Source organism: Myxine glutinosa, chromosome 14 (genome assembly GCF_964187855.1).
Source record: "Myxine glutinosa chromosome 14, kmMyxGlut1.1, whole genome shotgun sequence".
Lineage (NCBI taxonomy): Eukaryota > Metazoa > Chordata > Myxini > Myxiniformes > Myxinidae > Myxine > Myxine glutinosa.
The window spans coordinates 23213362-23231175 of record NC_136274.1 but is presented as its reverse complement, the minus strand read 5'-3'; the positions used below and the strand labels follow the sequence as shown (position 1 = coordinate 23231175).

Here is a 17814-nt window from a genome sequence, read left to right as displayed (position 1 = left end):
TGTCCAGAGTAGAGTGACCTGGTCTGAAACCAAATTGATGATCAGAGATCAAGCCATTGGAGAAGAGGAAAGATTTCATATTCGAAGCAATGATGGATTCCATGACTTTGCTGATAATTGGGAGAAGGCTGATTGGTCTGTAGTTGCTAGGATCTGTTTTTGCACCTTTTTTGTGCAAAGCGGTGATGTTGGCTGATTTCCAAGCAGATGGCAGTTGACCTTGAGCAAAAGAGAGGGTGAAGAGAACAGAGAGAGGGTGAGATAGAGCAGCAGAGCAGGATTTTAGGACCCGTGGGCTGATGCCGTCGGGTCCAGTTGCAGAATCAGAGTCGAGGGTTGACAGAAACTTTTCCACCTTGTCAGGAGGAAAGGACACGGAGTCCAGGAGCAGCAGGGTACGACTGGGTATGGTGGGTACAGAGAGGGATGGGTTTGGGACACAAGATTTAGAGGCAAACACAGAGTTGAGGCATTCAGCTTTTTCACGTGCGGAGTCAGCTGTGTAGCCGTTTGAGGTAAGGGAGGGGATGGAGGGGGAACAAACACCAGAAACGGATTTGACCAGACGCCACCAGGATTTGGAAGAGGGAGACAGATAAGAGAGTTCGGTCTTGAGAACGGAGAGATATTGTTTCCTGGCTCTCCTGAGGGTGGACACACACTTGTTTTGGGCTTTGTGAAAGGAAATGAGATTTCCTTCCGTTGGATTTGCTTTCCAGGAGACGAAGGCAAGTTGTTTCTGGGCAACAGCCTCACCACAAGATTCCGTGTACCATGGACGGGAGGAAGGGTATGACAACTGAAGACGAGATGGGATAAATCTGTGCATGAGAGAGAGCAATTTACTTTGGAAGAATTCCCAGGATGAGTTGATGTCAGAGGTGGTAGAGATGGGAGACCAGTCCAGATGATTGATGGCTGCTTGAAGACCGTGCCAGTTGGCCTGAGTGAAATGCCAGACTCGTCGACGCTGAGCAGGCTCCCTGAGGATGGTCAGAGAGATGTCCACTTTAACAAGGACATGATCAGATGATCCGATCGGAGCAGAAGAAGAGCAGCAGACATTTTCAGGGAAGTTAGTCATAACCAAGTCCAGAAGAGAAGATGTTCCGTTGACTGAGATCCGGGTCGGGAAATTGACAGATTGTGTCAGTCCCAGTGAGTCGCAGAAGTCCTTTGCTGAGGAGCCATGGCTGGTGAGAGAGGTACCCACACCCAGCCAACTGGCATGATGACAGTTGAAATCACCACATATGAGGAAGAGAGAGTTGGGATGAGTAGATAGAAGTTGGTCCATATCATCAGACAGCGAGATGTAGATGGAGTCATCACTGTTTGGTGGACGGTACAACACACATATGAACAAGAGGTGGGAGCGAAGGGGAAGCCGTAGCCAGAGGTATTCCTGGGGGTGAGGTGGAGAGAGTGCAGTGCAGGGCGAGTGAGGAAGAGAGTTTTTGATAAAGATAGCAACCCCGCCTCCAGGACGAGGCTCAGGTCTATCATACCGGAGGAGGGAGTAGCCCGGGAGAGATACTATGGAATCAGAGACATCATAAAGGAGGAAAGTTTCTGTTAAGCAGATCACGTCTGGTTTGACAGAAGCAACCTGTATGGAGAGATCAGTTAAGTTTGAACGAAGGCCCCGGATGTTTGAGGTCCATACCGTTAATGAAGAGGAAGGGGGAGCATCAGATACAGAACAGGGGGGAGGAGGGGTAGGGTAAGATGTGGAAGAGGTGGAAGAGATAGGGAGAGCTGTTGAAGGTGTGTCAGAGATTTCAGAATAGCTCGGAGAAAGGGAAGGATGGGGCGGACAAAAGGTTTGATGGTGATTGGGTGAGCCACAATGAGGTGTTATTTGAGGAGGGGGAAGAGCGAGGCAGAAGGTTGGGGGAGATGGAGGTGAGAGTTTGAAGGGGGAAGAAGCGGGGAGGACGCTTTGAGGAGGGGGAGTGAGAGGGGGGAAATTGAGAAGCAATGAGGGTGGGGAGATTTGAAGGGGAGGGGTGAGGGGGGAGTTTGGGAGGGAAGGGACAAGGGGAGGGATTTGAAAGGGATGGGATATGGGGGAGATTTGGATGGGAGGGGTGAGGCAGGAGTCTAGGAGGGGAGGGGCGAGGGGGCGTCTTGGCGGGGAGGGGTGAGGGGGTAGTTTAGGAGGGAGGGGGCAAGGGGGGAGATTTGAAAGGGATGGGTGATGGGGAAGATTAGGAGGGGAGGGGTGATGGGGAAGATTTGGAGGGGAGGGGTTATGGGGAAGATTTGGAGGGGAGGGGTGAGATTGCATTTTTGAAAGTGTACGATTTATGGGAAACGAACATTTATTGCAAAATGAGTTTCTTGTGACCTTCGAGTTAAAAATACGTTTAAGGACGCTGGATGGAGGATGGAGTGCAGGAGAGTTTAGGGAATGTAGAAAAAAGGCACTATAGGAGATGGATATTTTTTTGGGGATGAATTGATTTGGTGAGCAAGTCGAAAGCAGCCTTTTAAAGAAGAAGAAAAAGGTGTTATAAAATATGACGGAATACATAACTTGAGGGGAAAGTGTAAACATTGAAGGTTAATGAGTGAAAACTATCTGGGGAAATGGGGGAGAAACACGTGGTCGAAGAACGAACGAACGAATAAGAATGAATAAACGAATGAGAACAGAGAAGGAAATATTGTGTTTTTTTTTTTTTTTTTTTTTTTTTTTTGTTTTTTTTGAGTTGAGATTTACACAAGGAAGTAGGCTATGGGTGAAAAGCCTGGGAATACAGAGAACGAAAGTTATTGGATCACAAACGACGGACCACTGAGAGAAAAACAAAGCCTCAAGGTTGTACAGTGCACACTGTACAAGGCCTCAAGACACGACACGGCAAACAGACGATCAATTTATGAAAGATAAACACCGAGAAACAACCAAAGTTGCACACAATAACTTCACACACCGAAAGATAAATACAGTTTCGACAAAATACAATTGTGAACAGACTTAACTTCGAAAAACGTGGAGACCGTGTGGAGCTTCGAAAATCCCTCCCACCGTCTCCGAGATCTCGCGAGATCGCCGATGTTGATCAGTTTCTGGCTATTGTTACCTCCGCCACCAAAGGTGGATTGAGGTTATATTTTCACCCCTGTCTTTGTTTGTTTGTTTGTTTTTGAACAAAATATCTCAAAAAGTTGTTCACGGATTCGGACGAAATTTGGCGGAGATGTGTAGCGTATGTCACAATGACGAAATGATTCGATTTTGGTGAAGATCCAGATCCGGATACAGTTCGTATAATTTTTTAAGAGATCCTTCACTATTCAGTGATCTGGCCAAAAATGATATATAGCAGGATATCTCAAAAAGTTGTGAACGGATTTGGACGAAACTTGGTGGAGAGGTTGTGTGTGTGTGAAAAGGACTAATCGTTTCGATTTTGGTGAAGATCTGAATAGGGATTCGGCTACAATAATTATTTAATTTTTAAGTGATTCTTCACCATTGAGAGATCGGGTGAAACATGATATTTTATATACAACATGATATTTAAAAAAGTTATGGACGAGTTATGACTAAACTTGGTGGATGAGTTGGTTGGGTAACGAGAACAAGCCGATTCGATTTTGGATCAGGTCCGAATCCAGATCCAGCCTATCAGTGGGATACAAAACGTAAACTTCTCAACTTGGCAGAGTGCCATGTGCTCATGAGCAGAGAGCTCTCTACCATGTGCCATGTGCAAAAATTTGGAATTTTGCCGGAGTGCCTGCGATAGCTCGCCTACTCTTTGCGAAGGACACTGTGGGATCTCTAAATTCCACCAATGAATGCTGGCATTTAGATTCCACCAGCTAATCAGATTTGAACTTGAGCTAGATGGCTTAGAGGCGAGTGTGTGTACCTCAGTCTAGGCTATCCAACTACCCCCGATTAAATATTTTACACTTCCACTAACTTTTGTGTGTGCATGCTATATCAGTAGGGGTGTTTTCTTCCTTCCCAAGCATTCACGTGTTCTGTAACTCGCCCCCACCCCTCCCCCTACTTCCGTTTTGCCTGTTGGGCAAGGCTTTGCTTCTGACACTTCAGTTTCTTGCTTATACTCATTGCCATGGATTATTGTCACGAGTTCTGTATTGTTTGTTTGCTCTGCTTCCACTGAAGTTTCCAAAATATGGCAAGTTGATCATTTTCATTGTTACTTATTTTCTGATTTAACCTTCATTTCTCTTCCTTATGACATGTAATAAGTTCGCTTTTGCTTATTTCTTCATCCTTCCATCGTCTAAATGGATACCTGCAGGTTGGAGCAAAATTTAGTGTTCAACTGGTAAACCTGAGTTGAACGAGCATTTTGTTTGACTGTCGCATGATTTCATGGTCAGCGAAATTTGGTTGGCTCGCAGGGGTTTCCCCTCTCGGGGTAACTGTGCAAATGATGCCTTTTGATATGTTGAGATTTCGAGTGACCACATTTGTCTTTCTCGATTGAAAGCCTCGTGCTTGTATAAAATGTGGTGGGATTCCGACTGGCTTCCTAAAGTCTATTGTCATGAACCATGTTTGAAGCAGTTGTGAAATCTAGTGTGCAATTTTATTTTATTTTTTTTACTAGCAAAGGTCCCTCCTTCAACCCCTTCCCCTCCCTCATCCCAACCATTCCTTCCTCTCCCTCCACCCACCCTACACCCACTCCCTCCAGACTCCCACCCCTTCACCTGCCTCCTCCCACCCCTTCCACTATCTCCTCCCACCCCTTCGCCTACCTCCTCCCACCCCTTCCCCTGCCTCCTCCCACCCCTTCCCCTGCCTCCTCCCACCTCTTCCCCTGCCTCCTCCCACCTCTTCCCCTGCCTCCTCCCACCCCTTCACCTGCCTCCTCCCACGCCTTCCCCTGCCTCCTCCCACCCCTTCCCCTGCCTCCTCCCACCTTTTCCCCTGCCTCCTCCCACACCTTCTACTGCCTCCTCCCACGCCTTCCCCTGCCTCCTCCCACCCCTTCCCCTGCCTCCTCCCACCCCTTCCCCTGCCTCCTCCCACCCCTTCCCTTGCCTTCACCCACCCTACTCCTGTGTCCTCCCACCCCTTCCCCTGCCGCCTCCCCCTGGACTCCCATCCCCTCTCCTTTTCTTCCCTCCCTCCTCCCTTTCTCGTCCCCTTTCCCTCCCATTCTCCTCCGCTTCCCCTCCCTCACTCTTCACCTCCATCTTTCTCTCCCTCCCCCCTACCTCCTCCTCCCTCCCCCTCCCTTTACTCTCCGCACCCCCTCCCTTTATCATCCCCACCCTCTCCCTTTACTCTCCCCACCCTCTGACTTTACCCTCCCCACCCTCTCCCTTTACCCTCCCCACCCTCTCCCTTTACCCTCCCCACCCTCTCCCTTTACCCTCCCCACCCTCTCCCTTTACCCTCCCCACCCTCTCCCTTTACCCTCCCCACCCTCTCCCTTTACCCTCCCCACCCTCTCCCTTTACCCTCCCCACCCTCTCCCTTTACCCTCCCCACCCTCTCCCTTTACCCTCCCCACCCTCTCCCTTTACTCTCCCCAACCCCTTCCTTTACCCTCCCCACCCCTCCCTTCCTCCCCCCCCCTCACCCCTTATCCACCGATCCCTCACCCATTATCCACCCACCCACATTCTCTTCCCCTCCCTCCCTCCTCCTACCACTTCCCTTGTCATTCCCCATGACAGGTGGTGGCTGGTGTGTTTATAAGTTTTATGAATTGGGAGAAAATGACTATGCGCAAACAGTCATTACAAATATATAAGCAAAAAGACAAATAAGGCAAATGGAAAGGTAAGAGAATGGTGAAATGGTGGTGTGTTCCATTACAAGCAGCTTGTGGAAGGCTCACCAGCTGGCTTAAGCACTCGAACAAGCACTCCAATGAAACGGTTGATATGGAATGGTTTGGTTTGACAGACGATTAGCGATGTATACAGCGAAGATCTGGCTTCTTCGATGATGAGCGCTTTATCGTAATTATTTTCATTGCACTCAACAAAGTTACACTTCAGGCATACACCTTCCTTAATCTTTTCCATACTCGATATAAATTCTTCGAGCAGTAGAAAAAGTTAATTTTGATGCTTTGGTAATTTGGTACAAACTTGATTCCATTGCTGAAGGCACTCTCCTTCAAAGTGGCAATCCCTGGCGGTGTGATCATCTTTCATTTTTGCTAACCTCTTTCTAAATTTGCACCCAGGCGGTGGGACATACCGTGGTGAAAAGTAATCGGCCATGCTGCAAACCACTTTCTAATCTTTGTTTGCTAATTAATAGTGCCGCTGCGGCCTGCTTGTTGTTCTGATGTCAAACTGGATGAGCTATATGATTTAGACTCTGCAACGTGGCATAGAGTGTTATCTGGGGAAGCAGAGATCATTCATGTCGTCGAAAATAGGATTTGTCCCAAAACGCCACTTTTGGTAACGTAAGCCTCATCGAGGAAAACAAGAGGATGGGCATCTCTCTTTGCCTCTTGATGAAATAAACGAGCATATTTCGTTAAAGTGGCCAAAATCTCAGTCTTGCAATGATGATTTGGTACATGCTGACAAAACTTGTTTTCCTTGATTTCATTTTGAAAACGTTCACCCTATTGTATTAGTCTTCTTTTTCTTCTTCCACATCCTTCTTCTTCTTTTTCTTCTTCTTCAATGGCCATAATTATTCCCAAGTTTTTTAGGGTTGGTTGTGGATTTTTCACGACCAGGCTCAACTACATCGTTAGGGAAGGAATTTGGAATTTGTTCATGATGCCGGCGATAGTTCGCCTCCTCTTCATGAAAGACACCATGGCATCTTCAGTGTCCGCCAACTAATGCTGGCAGATGGGACGCCTAGTTTAACGTCCATCCGAGGAACGGCACAGACATGGATGAACCGCCCTGCCTGGGAAACACCACGATGACAGTTTATAGTTGGGCTGGAATTCAAACCCAGGCTAGTCAGCCTGGAGGAGAGTGTGCGTGCTTCTAGGTCATCCTGCCACCCTGATAAAGAATTCCACAATCGTATAATATCTTCTTCATTGTCATCATATCTGTTCCGATGCCCTCTTGCCTCTCCCATCCCTCCAGGTGGCGAGCCAGGCCCCGGCTGTCATTGTAGAAGCCTTGCCGGGTGCAGAAGACAGGTCTGAGCTGGTGCCAGGCATGGCAGCACAACAGTTCGCGTTTGGGGTCGGCGGAGGTGTTGTGGGGAGTACAATAACCATCAAGCAGGAACCTCCTGAGGATGGGGACGAGCTCATCGTAGCCGAGGAACACATCGTTTGCGACACAGGTTTGTCTTGTGCATTGCCACCTGCTTTCCCCAGTCTGCTGCTTGCATGCTTGTCACCGTTCTTTCATTCAATTGTGAAAAGTATCATCATTTACTTTCTTATATAAATTCTCATGGCCTTCTTATCCTTCTTCTTTATTAGTCTCAACCAATCAAGTTCTTGGATAGTGCTTTTCATGTTGGAATAAAATCTGAAGGCACTTTGCATAAAGTGATATTTAAGGAAAAGCAGGTGTAAAACTAGAACGACACTCGTTCGAGCGTACACCTCCGCCAGGCTGAACAGTTTACATTTTGTATCTCACTGATCTCTCACTGATCTCACTGATCAGAAAAGTTGACGAGGATCTGCATCCAGGACCTTATCCAAAATCTAATCGGCTTGTTCTTGTCACCAACTCAACTCATCCACCAAAGTTTGTTGTCATGCATCCACAACATTTTGAGATATCATGTTATACAGTATATCGTTTTTGGCCCCATCTCTCAATGGAGAAAAGTCAGTTTAAGAAATTATCGGATCCAGGTCTTCACCAAAATGGAATCGATTTGTCCATGTCACAAAGCCAACCTGTCCACCAGGCTTTGTCTGAATCTGTCCATGACTTTTTGGGATCCTGTTCACAGACAGACGGTGAGGCAGACAGGGATGAAAACATAACCCCTGTCCACCTTTGGTGGCAGAGGTGGAGATTGAACCTTGAAGAGATTTTAAAACCTAGTTGACGAGGCTGTATAAATTTCAAAAACCATTGAGGAACACGTCAGAAGAACACGTCAGAAGAACACGTCAGAAGAACATTTAGTCACTCGAGTGCGAGCAACTACCGATTGATTAACGTTGTTATGTCGGGGTGTAGAGTGTGATCACGCAAGAAATGTATGCAGGGACTAAGGCTATGAAATAAGGCTATTAACACACACGGATATGAAACCGCACCTGTAGGTCAACCTGGACAGCGCTACATTGTGGATAAATGTGCCCATGAAAGTCAGTGGTGGCACCAATTCAGACATCACTGCACAGCATCTGCAGACAGCTGTGTCCACTTTGGACATCAAGGGCAGCCGTCGTCATACCGCCGACCTGGCCAGTCTGCTGTGCCTATGTGCATCAGACTTCATGTTGCATTTACTGCACCTGCAGCCAAAGATGCTCATAGGAATAGTGAGTGGGAGAGGTAGAGCACACACCTCTATCACTTTCATCGCTTCTCTATGCAGGTTTTTCCCTTCATTGGCACCAGCTCACACCCGCTCACCACCCATTTTTTAGCCCTGCGGCAAGGGAGGAGTGATGTCGTGGACAGGCAGAAGATGTTTAGTGAGCACGCCAACGAAGGGAAGAGATTCGTCGAAAGCGACAACTTGCACCATCACTAGCTTGAAATGCAATTCTGGCTGCCATATACCGTACTGAATTTGCTGTCTGCGCTTGGGAGAATGTGCAGGTAAACGTATAATTTGAGCACGATGCTTGCACGAGGGCATTGGCCAAATTTTCAGTCGTCCTCTATTTGAGCCCAAATGCATTCGTTGGATCAGGGTGACTTCCAGACAAGTGTGATCAAATGTTGTTGTTTCAGTTCACCTAAAGATACATAGGTTTTATTTGTTAACTCAACTGGACTATGTCCAGCTGAATTTTTGTCGACACCCAGTGTCCGTCGTCTGTCGTCTGTCTGTTGTCCGTCTGTCGTCTGTCTGTCTCTGTCTGTCGTCTGTAAACAATTCGACGTCTACGCTCTAAAAGTCACAAATATTGATGAAATTTGATGAAACTTGTTATGCAGCATCTTTAAGACATAAACTAGTTTGGGATTGCATTTGCATGGTGGTCTTTCCATCTTCTACCGACTCCTCTCCGGCCTTGCTCCCCCAGATCTCTCTGGGCTCTCCCGCAAATACTCCTACAGGTCGCACAAGATCTGCCTGCAACCCTCTTATGGTTAAACTGCCAAAATCAAGACTCTCTGCTCACCTTCACTCCTTCATTCCTCTTTTCTCCCACCTCTGGAACAAACACCCTCACTCTCTTCAATCCCACTCCACCCTCCAGGTCTTTAAAACAGCTGTTCACCACCATCTCTTATCTTCCCCCATCCAAAACCTTGATCTTTTCTACCCCCGCTAATTTCACCCCAATTCCACTTTTTTGAAATACCAACTTCTGTCCTGGAAGTCCTTGGTGTCCTTGTGTTTTATACTTCTCCCGCCCCCCCCCCCCCCCTTCCCACGCCTCCTCCCCCGAAGCCCTCTCCCTCCCACACATCTCCCTGCTCTCAAATGTTGTGTTTGTGTGCTTCCCCTTCTCTCCCCATCTTGTCTTCCGCTCCCTCTTTGTATATATTTTGTTTGTCTGGTTGATTTGTTTGTGAAGTAAATGTTAGCTCTTTCACGAGCCTCGATTCAGTACACAAAAAAAAAAAAAAATTTTTTTTGGCATTGCACGCCCAAAAATGGGCGGCTGTGCGCGGCAGGGCGGCCATATTGAAAAATCAATTTTTGTCAATCTGGTACTTCCTAATGTAGCTAGAAAGCTGAAACTTGGTGTGTAGACAGTATGTAACAAACCTCAACAGATATATTACGGGTTTTGACGATGTCCGAAAAATGACCTCGTCGTGACCTATGACATGACTTGACCCATAAACATCAGTTTGGACGACGTCCAAGCTCTAAAACTCACTAATACTGATTAAATTTGATGAAACTTGTGCCTTTTGCCACTTAAAGATATTTGAAAACACACATATAAACATATAAACGCACATATAAACTATATAGTTTGTGGTTCTATTATGCATATTCTAACCATATTGATATAGACCAGTTGAGATCAGGTTCCCTGGAACCTCGTTTTATTTAAATTTACTGGAACAGGTAATCAGATCGTTTATGCAGAAAAGCTTTTGTTGACTCTTGGTTGAAATTTTGGAGAGGCTTAGCTACAGACTCTTAAATGCATCGAACAAATTAACAGCGTTGTCCTCCATCCCTCTGCCCACCCCAATCCCAGACTGCTTGCTGAGGGAGTGGAATTGCTTGGGCCTAGCCTCGTATTTTGTACCATGTGGGTTATTAGGTTGGGGGAGGAGGGGTGGCAGCACATGCGTCGAGGGCAAATACAAGTCGTCATGACATTTCTGCATAGGTCTTGCACATTGATGATATGCAAGACCTTTTTGCTGAGCCCAAACCTTCCCACCATGACTTTACTCGCCACATCTGCCTAGTTTGTACAATTGCACGCTCTCGTCAAGATGGTTTGTTGGCGGATACGAAGAGACGAATGGTTCGATTGACTTGAGCAATTGCCGATAATATTTTGTTGCATGAAAATTTCACAGCCATTGCTTATCGATTAAACGATGTTGCACAAGGAATTCCCGCCACAGCCGATAACGGTAAACTTTTCGAGTGATCGACTGTACCTACCGCATTGCAATGGCTGTGGGTTCTTCTTCGTCGTGTGCGTGATGTTCAGATTAATTGTGATTTTAATCAAACAAACTATTGAAATCCTTGACTTGTGTGTGAATCAATGTACATATATATACAGACTTGGCATTTAATATGGAATATTTTTTTGTGGGGGTGAACTTACTTTTCAAGATGTCTTAGAACCAAAAGTTCATTGGAATTATGTTGAAATTATTCTAGATTTTGTTAATGTGACCTTTAAAAGAAACAAAAACCACATTTGACATTTCGAAACAAATAAATTGATCCTTGAAAGTGATGTAAACTGATATCGAACTCAATTCATGGACAGTACTGTGTTAAACTTCTGTACGTTTTCCAGAAGTATCTCTTTATTTTGCACATTAGCCAAATTTTTTTTTAACAAAAACAAAAGTTAAATTACGACTGGGATTACGGACAGTAAAATTACAGTTCAGTACCTCGTGTAACCCCCACGAGCATTCAGGAGAGCACGTACACGTTGAGGCATGCTGTTCACGAGATTTGCCAAGGTTTGGACAGGAATCGCTTGCCATGCAGTGACAATAGTCTGCTGCATTTCACGCACAGAGGTAGGCTGCTGGTCCAAGTGGTCGATTTGACGCGTTAATTCTGCCCACAAGTTCTCTATCGGATTCATATCCGGGGACATGGCAGGCCACTCCATATGCTCTACACCACGGTCAGCAAGAAAGTGTTGGATCATGCCAGCACGATGAGGCCGTGCATTGTCATCTTGGAAGACAAAGTTTCCTCGAAAGGCTGCACGAGCAAATGGAAACAATGTTTCTTCCAGAAAGGCCCTGTACTTGAACTGGTTCAGGTTTCCATTCAGAACAACCAGGTCAGTTTTGCCCCCTGCATGAAAAGCAGCCCAAACGGTCACCCCACCACCTCCAGCTTGGACTCTTGGCACTATACAATCTTTGTTGTCGGCTTCATGCTCTTGTCTGCGCACTCGGACGTGGCCATCTTGACAATCGACCAGAAATCTAGACTCGTCACTGAAGATCACGTGATTCCAGTGTCCTGGCTGCCATTGACGGTGCTCTCTGCCCCACTGCAATCGGCGCTGGCGGTGTTGTCTGGTCAGGCGTGGCTTTCTCAGTGGACGCCTGGCACGATAGCCTGCTTGAACCAGTCGCTGGTTGACTCGCCTTCTGGATACAGGCACATTTGTCAGTTGCTGCCACTCAGCCGTAAGCCGATTAGCTGACTTGGTACGGCCATTGCGGACTAACCGGTGCAGCTGGCGATCATCCCTCCTTGTGGTTCTGCGGGGACGTCCTGGCCTCGGTATTGGAGTAGGGACACCCCTCTGAGCATTTCGTTTCAGGATCATTGACACCTGACCTTGAGTGATGCCATACTGCCGAGCAATAGCACGCTCTTTCATGCCGTAATTTCGTAAAGCCACCACTCCATGACAAACAGCATTGTCGAGTTGACGGACCATCTCCAGAGGAAGCGGCAATAACTTTTGGAGACGTGCAGCAGTTGTTTTCCACTAATACAGAACGCAACAACCCTTGTATACCCGACTGCGAAGCCAATCGTCAAATGCACCTGTCCGTACATTTTGCCACGCCACCTGTGATATAATCCTGTTGTTGACTTCTTGCTGCGACAGACAATCAGTGACATGGTTCTTTTAACAAATAAATCACCAAAGCGTAAAAGAAACTCACCAGATTGATATACTGAGTTAAGAAAGTAAACCCAAGTCAAGAAAAAAAAAATATTCCATATTAAATGCCAAGTCTGTATATACATATAGCTTTGCCTCCTCCCTGCCATTTGACATTAAAAAAATTTTTTTACTGGGATCTAAGGCTCATTAAAGAGCTTGTACACGTATCACGTGCAGGACAAACATGGTAGTATACGTCATTGAACTTTACATAACTTATGTGGATGTTTGTGGACACTGGTGTACTTTTGTGTGGGCATTTGTGGACATGGGTGTACTTTTACATGGGCGATTGTGGACACGGGTGTACATACCTTTATGTGGGCGTTTGTGGACATGTGTGTACCACTACGTGGATGTGTATTTTTATGGGGACTTTGGTGGACGTGGTTGTACTTTTGTGTGGGCGTTTGTGGACATGGATTTGTTTTTACATGGACGTTTGTGGACATGTGTGTACCACCACGTGGGCGTGTGTACTTTTATGTGGACATTGGTCGACACAGGTATACGTACGTTTACTTGGGCGTTTGTGGATATGTGTGATGTGTGTACTTTTCCATGGGCGTTGATGGACGTGTACTTTTGCATGGGCATTAGTGGACATGGGTGTACTTTTTTGTGGACGCTTGTGGACAGACATGGGTGTACTTTTACGTGGGCGTTGGTGGACATGGGTGTACTTTTTTGTGGTCATGGGTGTACTTTTACGTGGGCGTTGGTGGACACGGGTGTACTTTTACGTGGACGTTGGTGTACACGAGTGTACTTTTGCGTGGGCGTTGGTGGACACGGGTGTACTTTTGCGTGGGCGTTGGTGGACATGGGTGTACTTTTATGTGGGCGGTGGTGGACATGGGTGTACTTTTGCGTGGGCGTTGGTGGACACGGGTGTACTTTTGTGTGGGCGTTGGTGGACATGGGTGTACTTTTACGTGGGCGTTGGTGGACACGGGTGTACTTTTGCGTGGGCGTTGGTGGACATGGGTGTACTTTTATGTGGGCGGTGGTGGACATGGGTGTACTTTTGCGTGGGCGTTGGTGGACATGGGTGTACTTTTGCGTGGGCGTTGGTGGACACGGGTGTACTTTTGTGTGGGCGTTGGTGGACATGGGTGTACTTTTACGTGGGCGTTGGTGGACACGGGTGTACTTTTGCGTGGGCGTTGGGGGACACGGGTGTACTTTTGCGTGGGCATTGGTGGACACGGGTGTACTTTTGTGTGGGCGTTGGTGGACACGGGTGTACTTTTGCGTAGGCGTTGGTGGACACGGGTGTACTTTTGTGTGGGCGTTGGTGGACACGGGTGTACTTTTGCGTAGGCGTTGGTGGACACGGGTGTACTTTTACGTGGGCGTTGGTGGACACGGGTGTACTTTTATGTGGGCGGTGGTGGACACGGGTGTACTTTTGCATGGGTGTTCCTGGACATGGGTGTACTTTTGAGTGGGCATTGGTGGACACGGGTGTACTTTTGCGTGGGCATTGGTGGACACGGGTGTACTTTTGCGTGGGCGTTGGTGGACACGGGTGTACTTTTGCATGGGCGTTTGTGGACACGGGTGTAGTTTTGTGTGGGCGTTGGTAGACACGGGTGTACTTTTGCGTGGGCGTTGGTGGACACGGGTGTACTTTTGCGTGGGCGTTGGTGGACACGGGTGTAGTTTTGTGTGGGCGTTGGTAGACACAGGTGTACTTTTGCATCGGTGTTCCTGGACATGGGTGTACTTTTGTGTGGGCATTGGTGGACACGCGTGTACTTTTACATAAACTTTGGTAGACAATGTACTTAGCTTCTCTCCATTACTCATCAGGGGCTCAGATGGGAACACTGACCTGTCGGTTTTGTCCAACGCAAAGATAGCACACGTTCGGTCGGCTGCATGAAGGTACGTTCTTCGGCGTCAAACGGCACTATCATGTCCTGGTACAAATAAAAACTCCTTTGGCTTTGCTTGTGAGTTACGTCTTGTTGGTATTTTTTTTCCCCTCATGATTTCAAAAGTAAAACGCAGTTTGTAATTAAAAAGCAAATGATGTCGTAAGAGCTGAGGTGTTTGACCTTTGTCGTCAAAGCGAAGTTTTACTTTTACCGTTGTGCTGCGGGCCAGATCGCTTCGACCATGTCTAAGCACAACATTCGCTCCTCGCACATTGTAAACTTTCGAGAAACCTCAGAGCCCAACCTACCTCGAGGGCGTAAACAGGAAGCGCTCGCTGATTGGCCCTTGATCACTTCCGGTTCTGCCATTCTTAGCGCGTATTCGATGCTTTTAACCTTTCACGACCCCCAGACACTTGCAAGGGTCAAACTGACGGATTTCCGCCCCGTGTTGGATCTTCGCGCATTTTTCTTTTTCTCCGATGGCCGATGTCAAAAGCGCACTCGCACTTGATCCACCACCGCACACTCAGTAAAGTCCGGAAGTTATTTGTGGATCTTTTTGTTCTATTTGCTGGAAGGTTCCATCGGTTGGACACGTTCGATTTCAAACCGACTCGCGTTAACCGTTCACGTCCCGACGACCTCACCGTGTGCACCGACCGTCCGAGCTTCAAACCGCCAGCCACGTGTGCACATTGTTTCGCGCCCGTTCGTGCTGCGCACGACGCGCTTCCGCGTCCGAAACGAAGGTCGCAACAAGTTAGCGGGGACCGCGTGGACAACGAGACCGCGATGTCCCGAAGAGGGATGGTGACGGCGCTCGGAACGAGGGGGCTAGGCTGGGACGGCGGTGGGTGGTAGTCGGAAGGTTAGGGGGTGGGGAGGGGAGGTTGGGGGTAGCAGGACATAACGGGAAACATGGCGACCGAGTTAGCGGCGGCGACCGACGGGAATCAGCTGCATCTTCTCGTTCGAGCAGGTAAGACTGCCGGCGGATGGCGCACGAACCCTGGCGAGTGCTCGCTTTGTCGGCTGTAGTTGTAAAGTTGGGAGGGAGGGGTCTTCGAATGACTTTTGGTTTCGCACACGACGATGCCAGACGGAGCCATGGAGGAAGCGAAGAGCTCGCAGCGTACCGTGGTGCGGATGGATACTCGTGCTGAGCTTTCCCGCGATACCCCCCGTTCCGTGCGACCACCGTTCAGAGTCCGCGAACGAACTTCACAAAGTTTCTTAAACAACTTTGAACTTTTCTTTTCTCCTTTTCTTTTATTACTGCGAGGTCCGCGTTGCCTTCCGCATTCCACGTCCGAGCGCGGACCAAGCTCAGGTTTCCGTCTTAATGTCTTCTCTTCTCCCACTGCTCCTCCAGCCTCGTCTTGGATCTCGGCACCTCGTTCGGTGCACCCTTTCCGTCGGTACCTTTCAGCATCCTCGGCAAATCCGGAAACCGTGTGCGGCACGCGGTGTGACCTGCCGCGAATGTTCGCTCAAACCGGTTCATCTGTCACGCCTTTCGTCTACGAATCCGTTACATTTGATAAAACAATGTAAATGCACACGCATCCTACCTGTGGGTGTCCGTGAAATGTGCACAATGCCATGTGTGGAGCCTCGCCTCCTCCTCTCCCCCCCCCGCACCTCCTCCCCCCCCCGCACCTCCTCCCCCCCCCCGCACCTCCTCCCCCCCCCGCACCTCCTCCCCCCCCCGCACCTCCTCCCCCCCCCGCACCTCCCCCCCCCCCACCTCCTCCCCCCCCCCCGCGCCTCCTCCCCCACCCCGCGCCTCCTCCCCCCCCCGCGCCTCCACCTCCCCCCCGCGCCTCCCCCCTCGCCTCCCCCCCGCGCCCCCTCCCCCCCCCCCGCGCCTCCTCCTCCCCCCCCGCGCCTCCTCCCCGCGCCTCCCCCTCCCCCCGCGCCTCTCCTCCACCCCCCGCGCCTCCTCCCCCCTCCCCCCGCGCCTCCTCCCCCTCCCCCCGCCTCTCCTCCACCCCCCGCGCCTCCTCCTCCCCCCCCACGCTCCTCCTCCTGCGCTCTTCCATCCCCCCTCTCCTCCCCCACCTCCCCATCCCCGCTCGTTGCGATCCCCTCCCCTTTTATATATATATTATACATATATATATATTGTGGTTGCACACCTCTCTTTAGAAATATTGTGGTTGCATATCTCTCCCTTTATAAATACTGTGGTTGCACACCTCTCCCTTTTCATAAATATTGTGGTTGCACACCTCTCCCTCTTTATAAATATTGTGGTTGCACATCTCTCCCTCTTTATAAATATTGTGGTTGCACATCTCTCCCTCTTTATATTGTGGTTGCACACCTCATTGTGGTTCCACACCTCTCCCTCTTTATAAATATTGTGGTTGCACACCTCCCTCTTTATAAATATTGTTGTTGCACACCTCTACCTTTATAAATATCGTGGTTTCACTCCTCTCCCTTTATATATATATATTGTGGTTGCGCCCCTCCCCCTTTATATATACTGTGGTTGCGCCCCTCCCCCCTTTATAAATATTGTGGTTGCGCTACTCCCCATTTATAAATATTGTGGTTGCACACCTCTTCCTCTATAAATATTGTGGTTGCACTCCTCATTGTGGTTGCACATCTCTCCCTCTTTATAAATATTGTGGTTGCACACCTCTCCCTCTTTATAAATATTGTGCTTGCACACCTCTCCCTCTTTCTAAATATTGTGGTTGCACACCTCTCCCTTGATATATATTGTGGTTGCGCCCCTCCCCCTTTATATATACTGTGGTTGCGCCCCTCGCCCTTTAGAAATATTGTGGTTGCGCCACCCCATTTATAAATATTGTGGTTGCGCCACTCTCCTTTATAAATATTGTGGTTGCGCCACTCCCCTTTATAAATATTGTGGTTGCGCCACTCCCCTTTATAAATATTGTGGTTGTGCCCTTCCACCTTTATAAAATACTGTAGTTGCACCCCTCCCCCATTAATAAATATTGTGGTTTCACTCCTCCCCCTTTATAAATACTGTGGATGCACACCTCTCCCCCTTTATAAATACTGTGGTTGCACACCTCTCCCTCTTTATAAATATCGTGGTTGCACACCTCTCCCATTATAAATATTGTGGTTGCACACCTCTTCCTCTTTATAAACATTGTGGTTGCACACCTCTCCCTCTTTATAAATATTGTGGTTGCACACCTCTTCCTCTTTATAAATATTGTGGTTGCACACCTCTTCCTCTTTATAAACATTGTGGTTGCACACCTCTCCCTCTTTATAAATATTGTGGTTGCACACCTTCCACTTTATAAATATTGTGGTTGCACAACTCTCCCTTCATAAATATTGTGGTTGCACACCTCTCCCTTTATAAATATTGTGGTTGCGCCCCTCCCCCTTTATAAATATTGTGGTTGCACACCTCTCTCTTTATGAATACTGTGGTTGCACCCCTCCCCCTTTATAAATACTGTGCTTGCACCCCTCCCCCTTTATAAATATTGTGGTTG

At 48.2% G+C, this 17814-nt stretch overlaps 1 protein-coding gene across 1 annotated transcript in view; it reads left to right on the top strand.

Annotated features, from left to right (window-relative positions):
* Positions 1 to 17814, top strand: part of LOC137439226 (ETS-related transcription factor Elf-1) — a 121869-nt gene that overhangs the window by 60889 nt on the left and 43166 nt on the right. The window contains exon 4 of the mRNA XM_078767932.1: positions 7072 to 7276. Within this exon, the coding sequence (XP_078624058.1) occupies positions 7072 to 7276 (205 nt within the window). The remainder of the gene's footprint in view (positions 1 to 7071; positions 7277 to 17814) is intronic.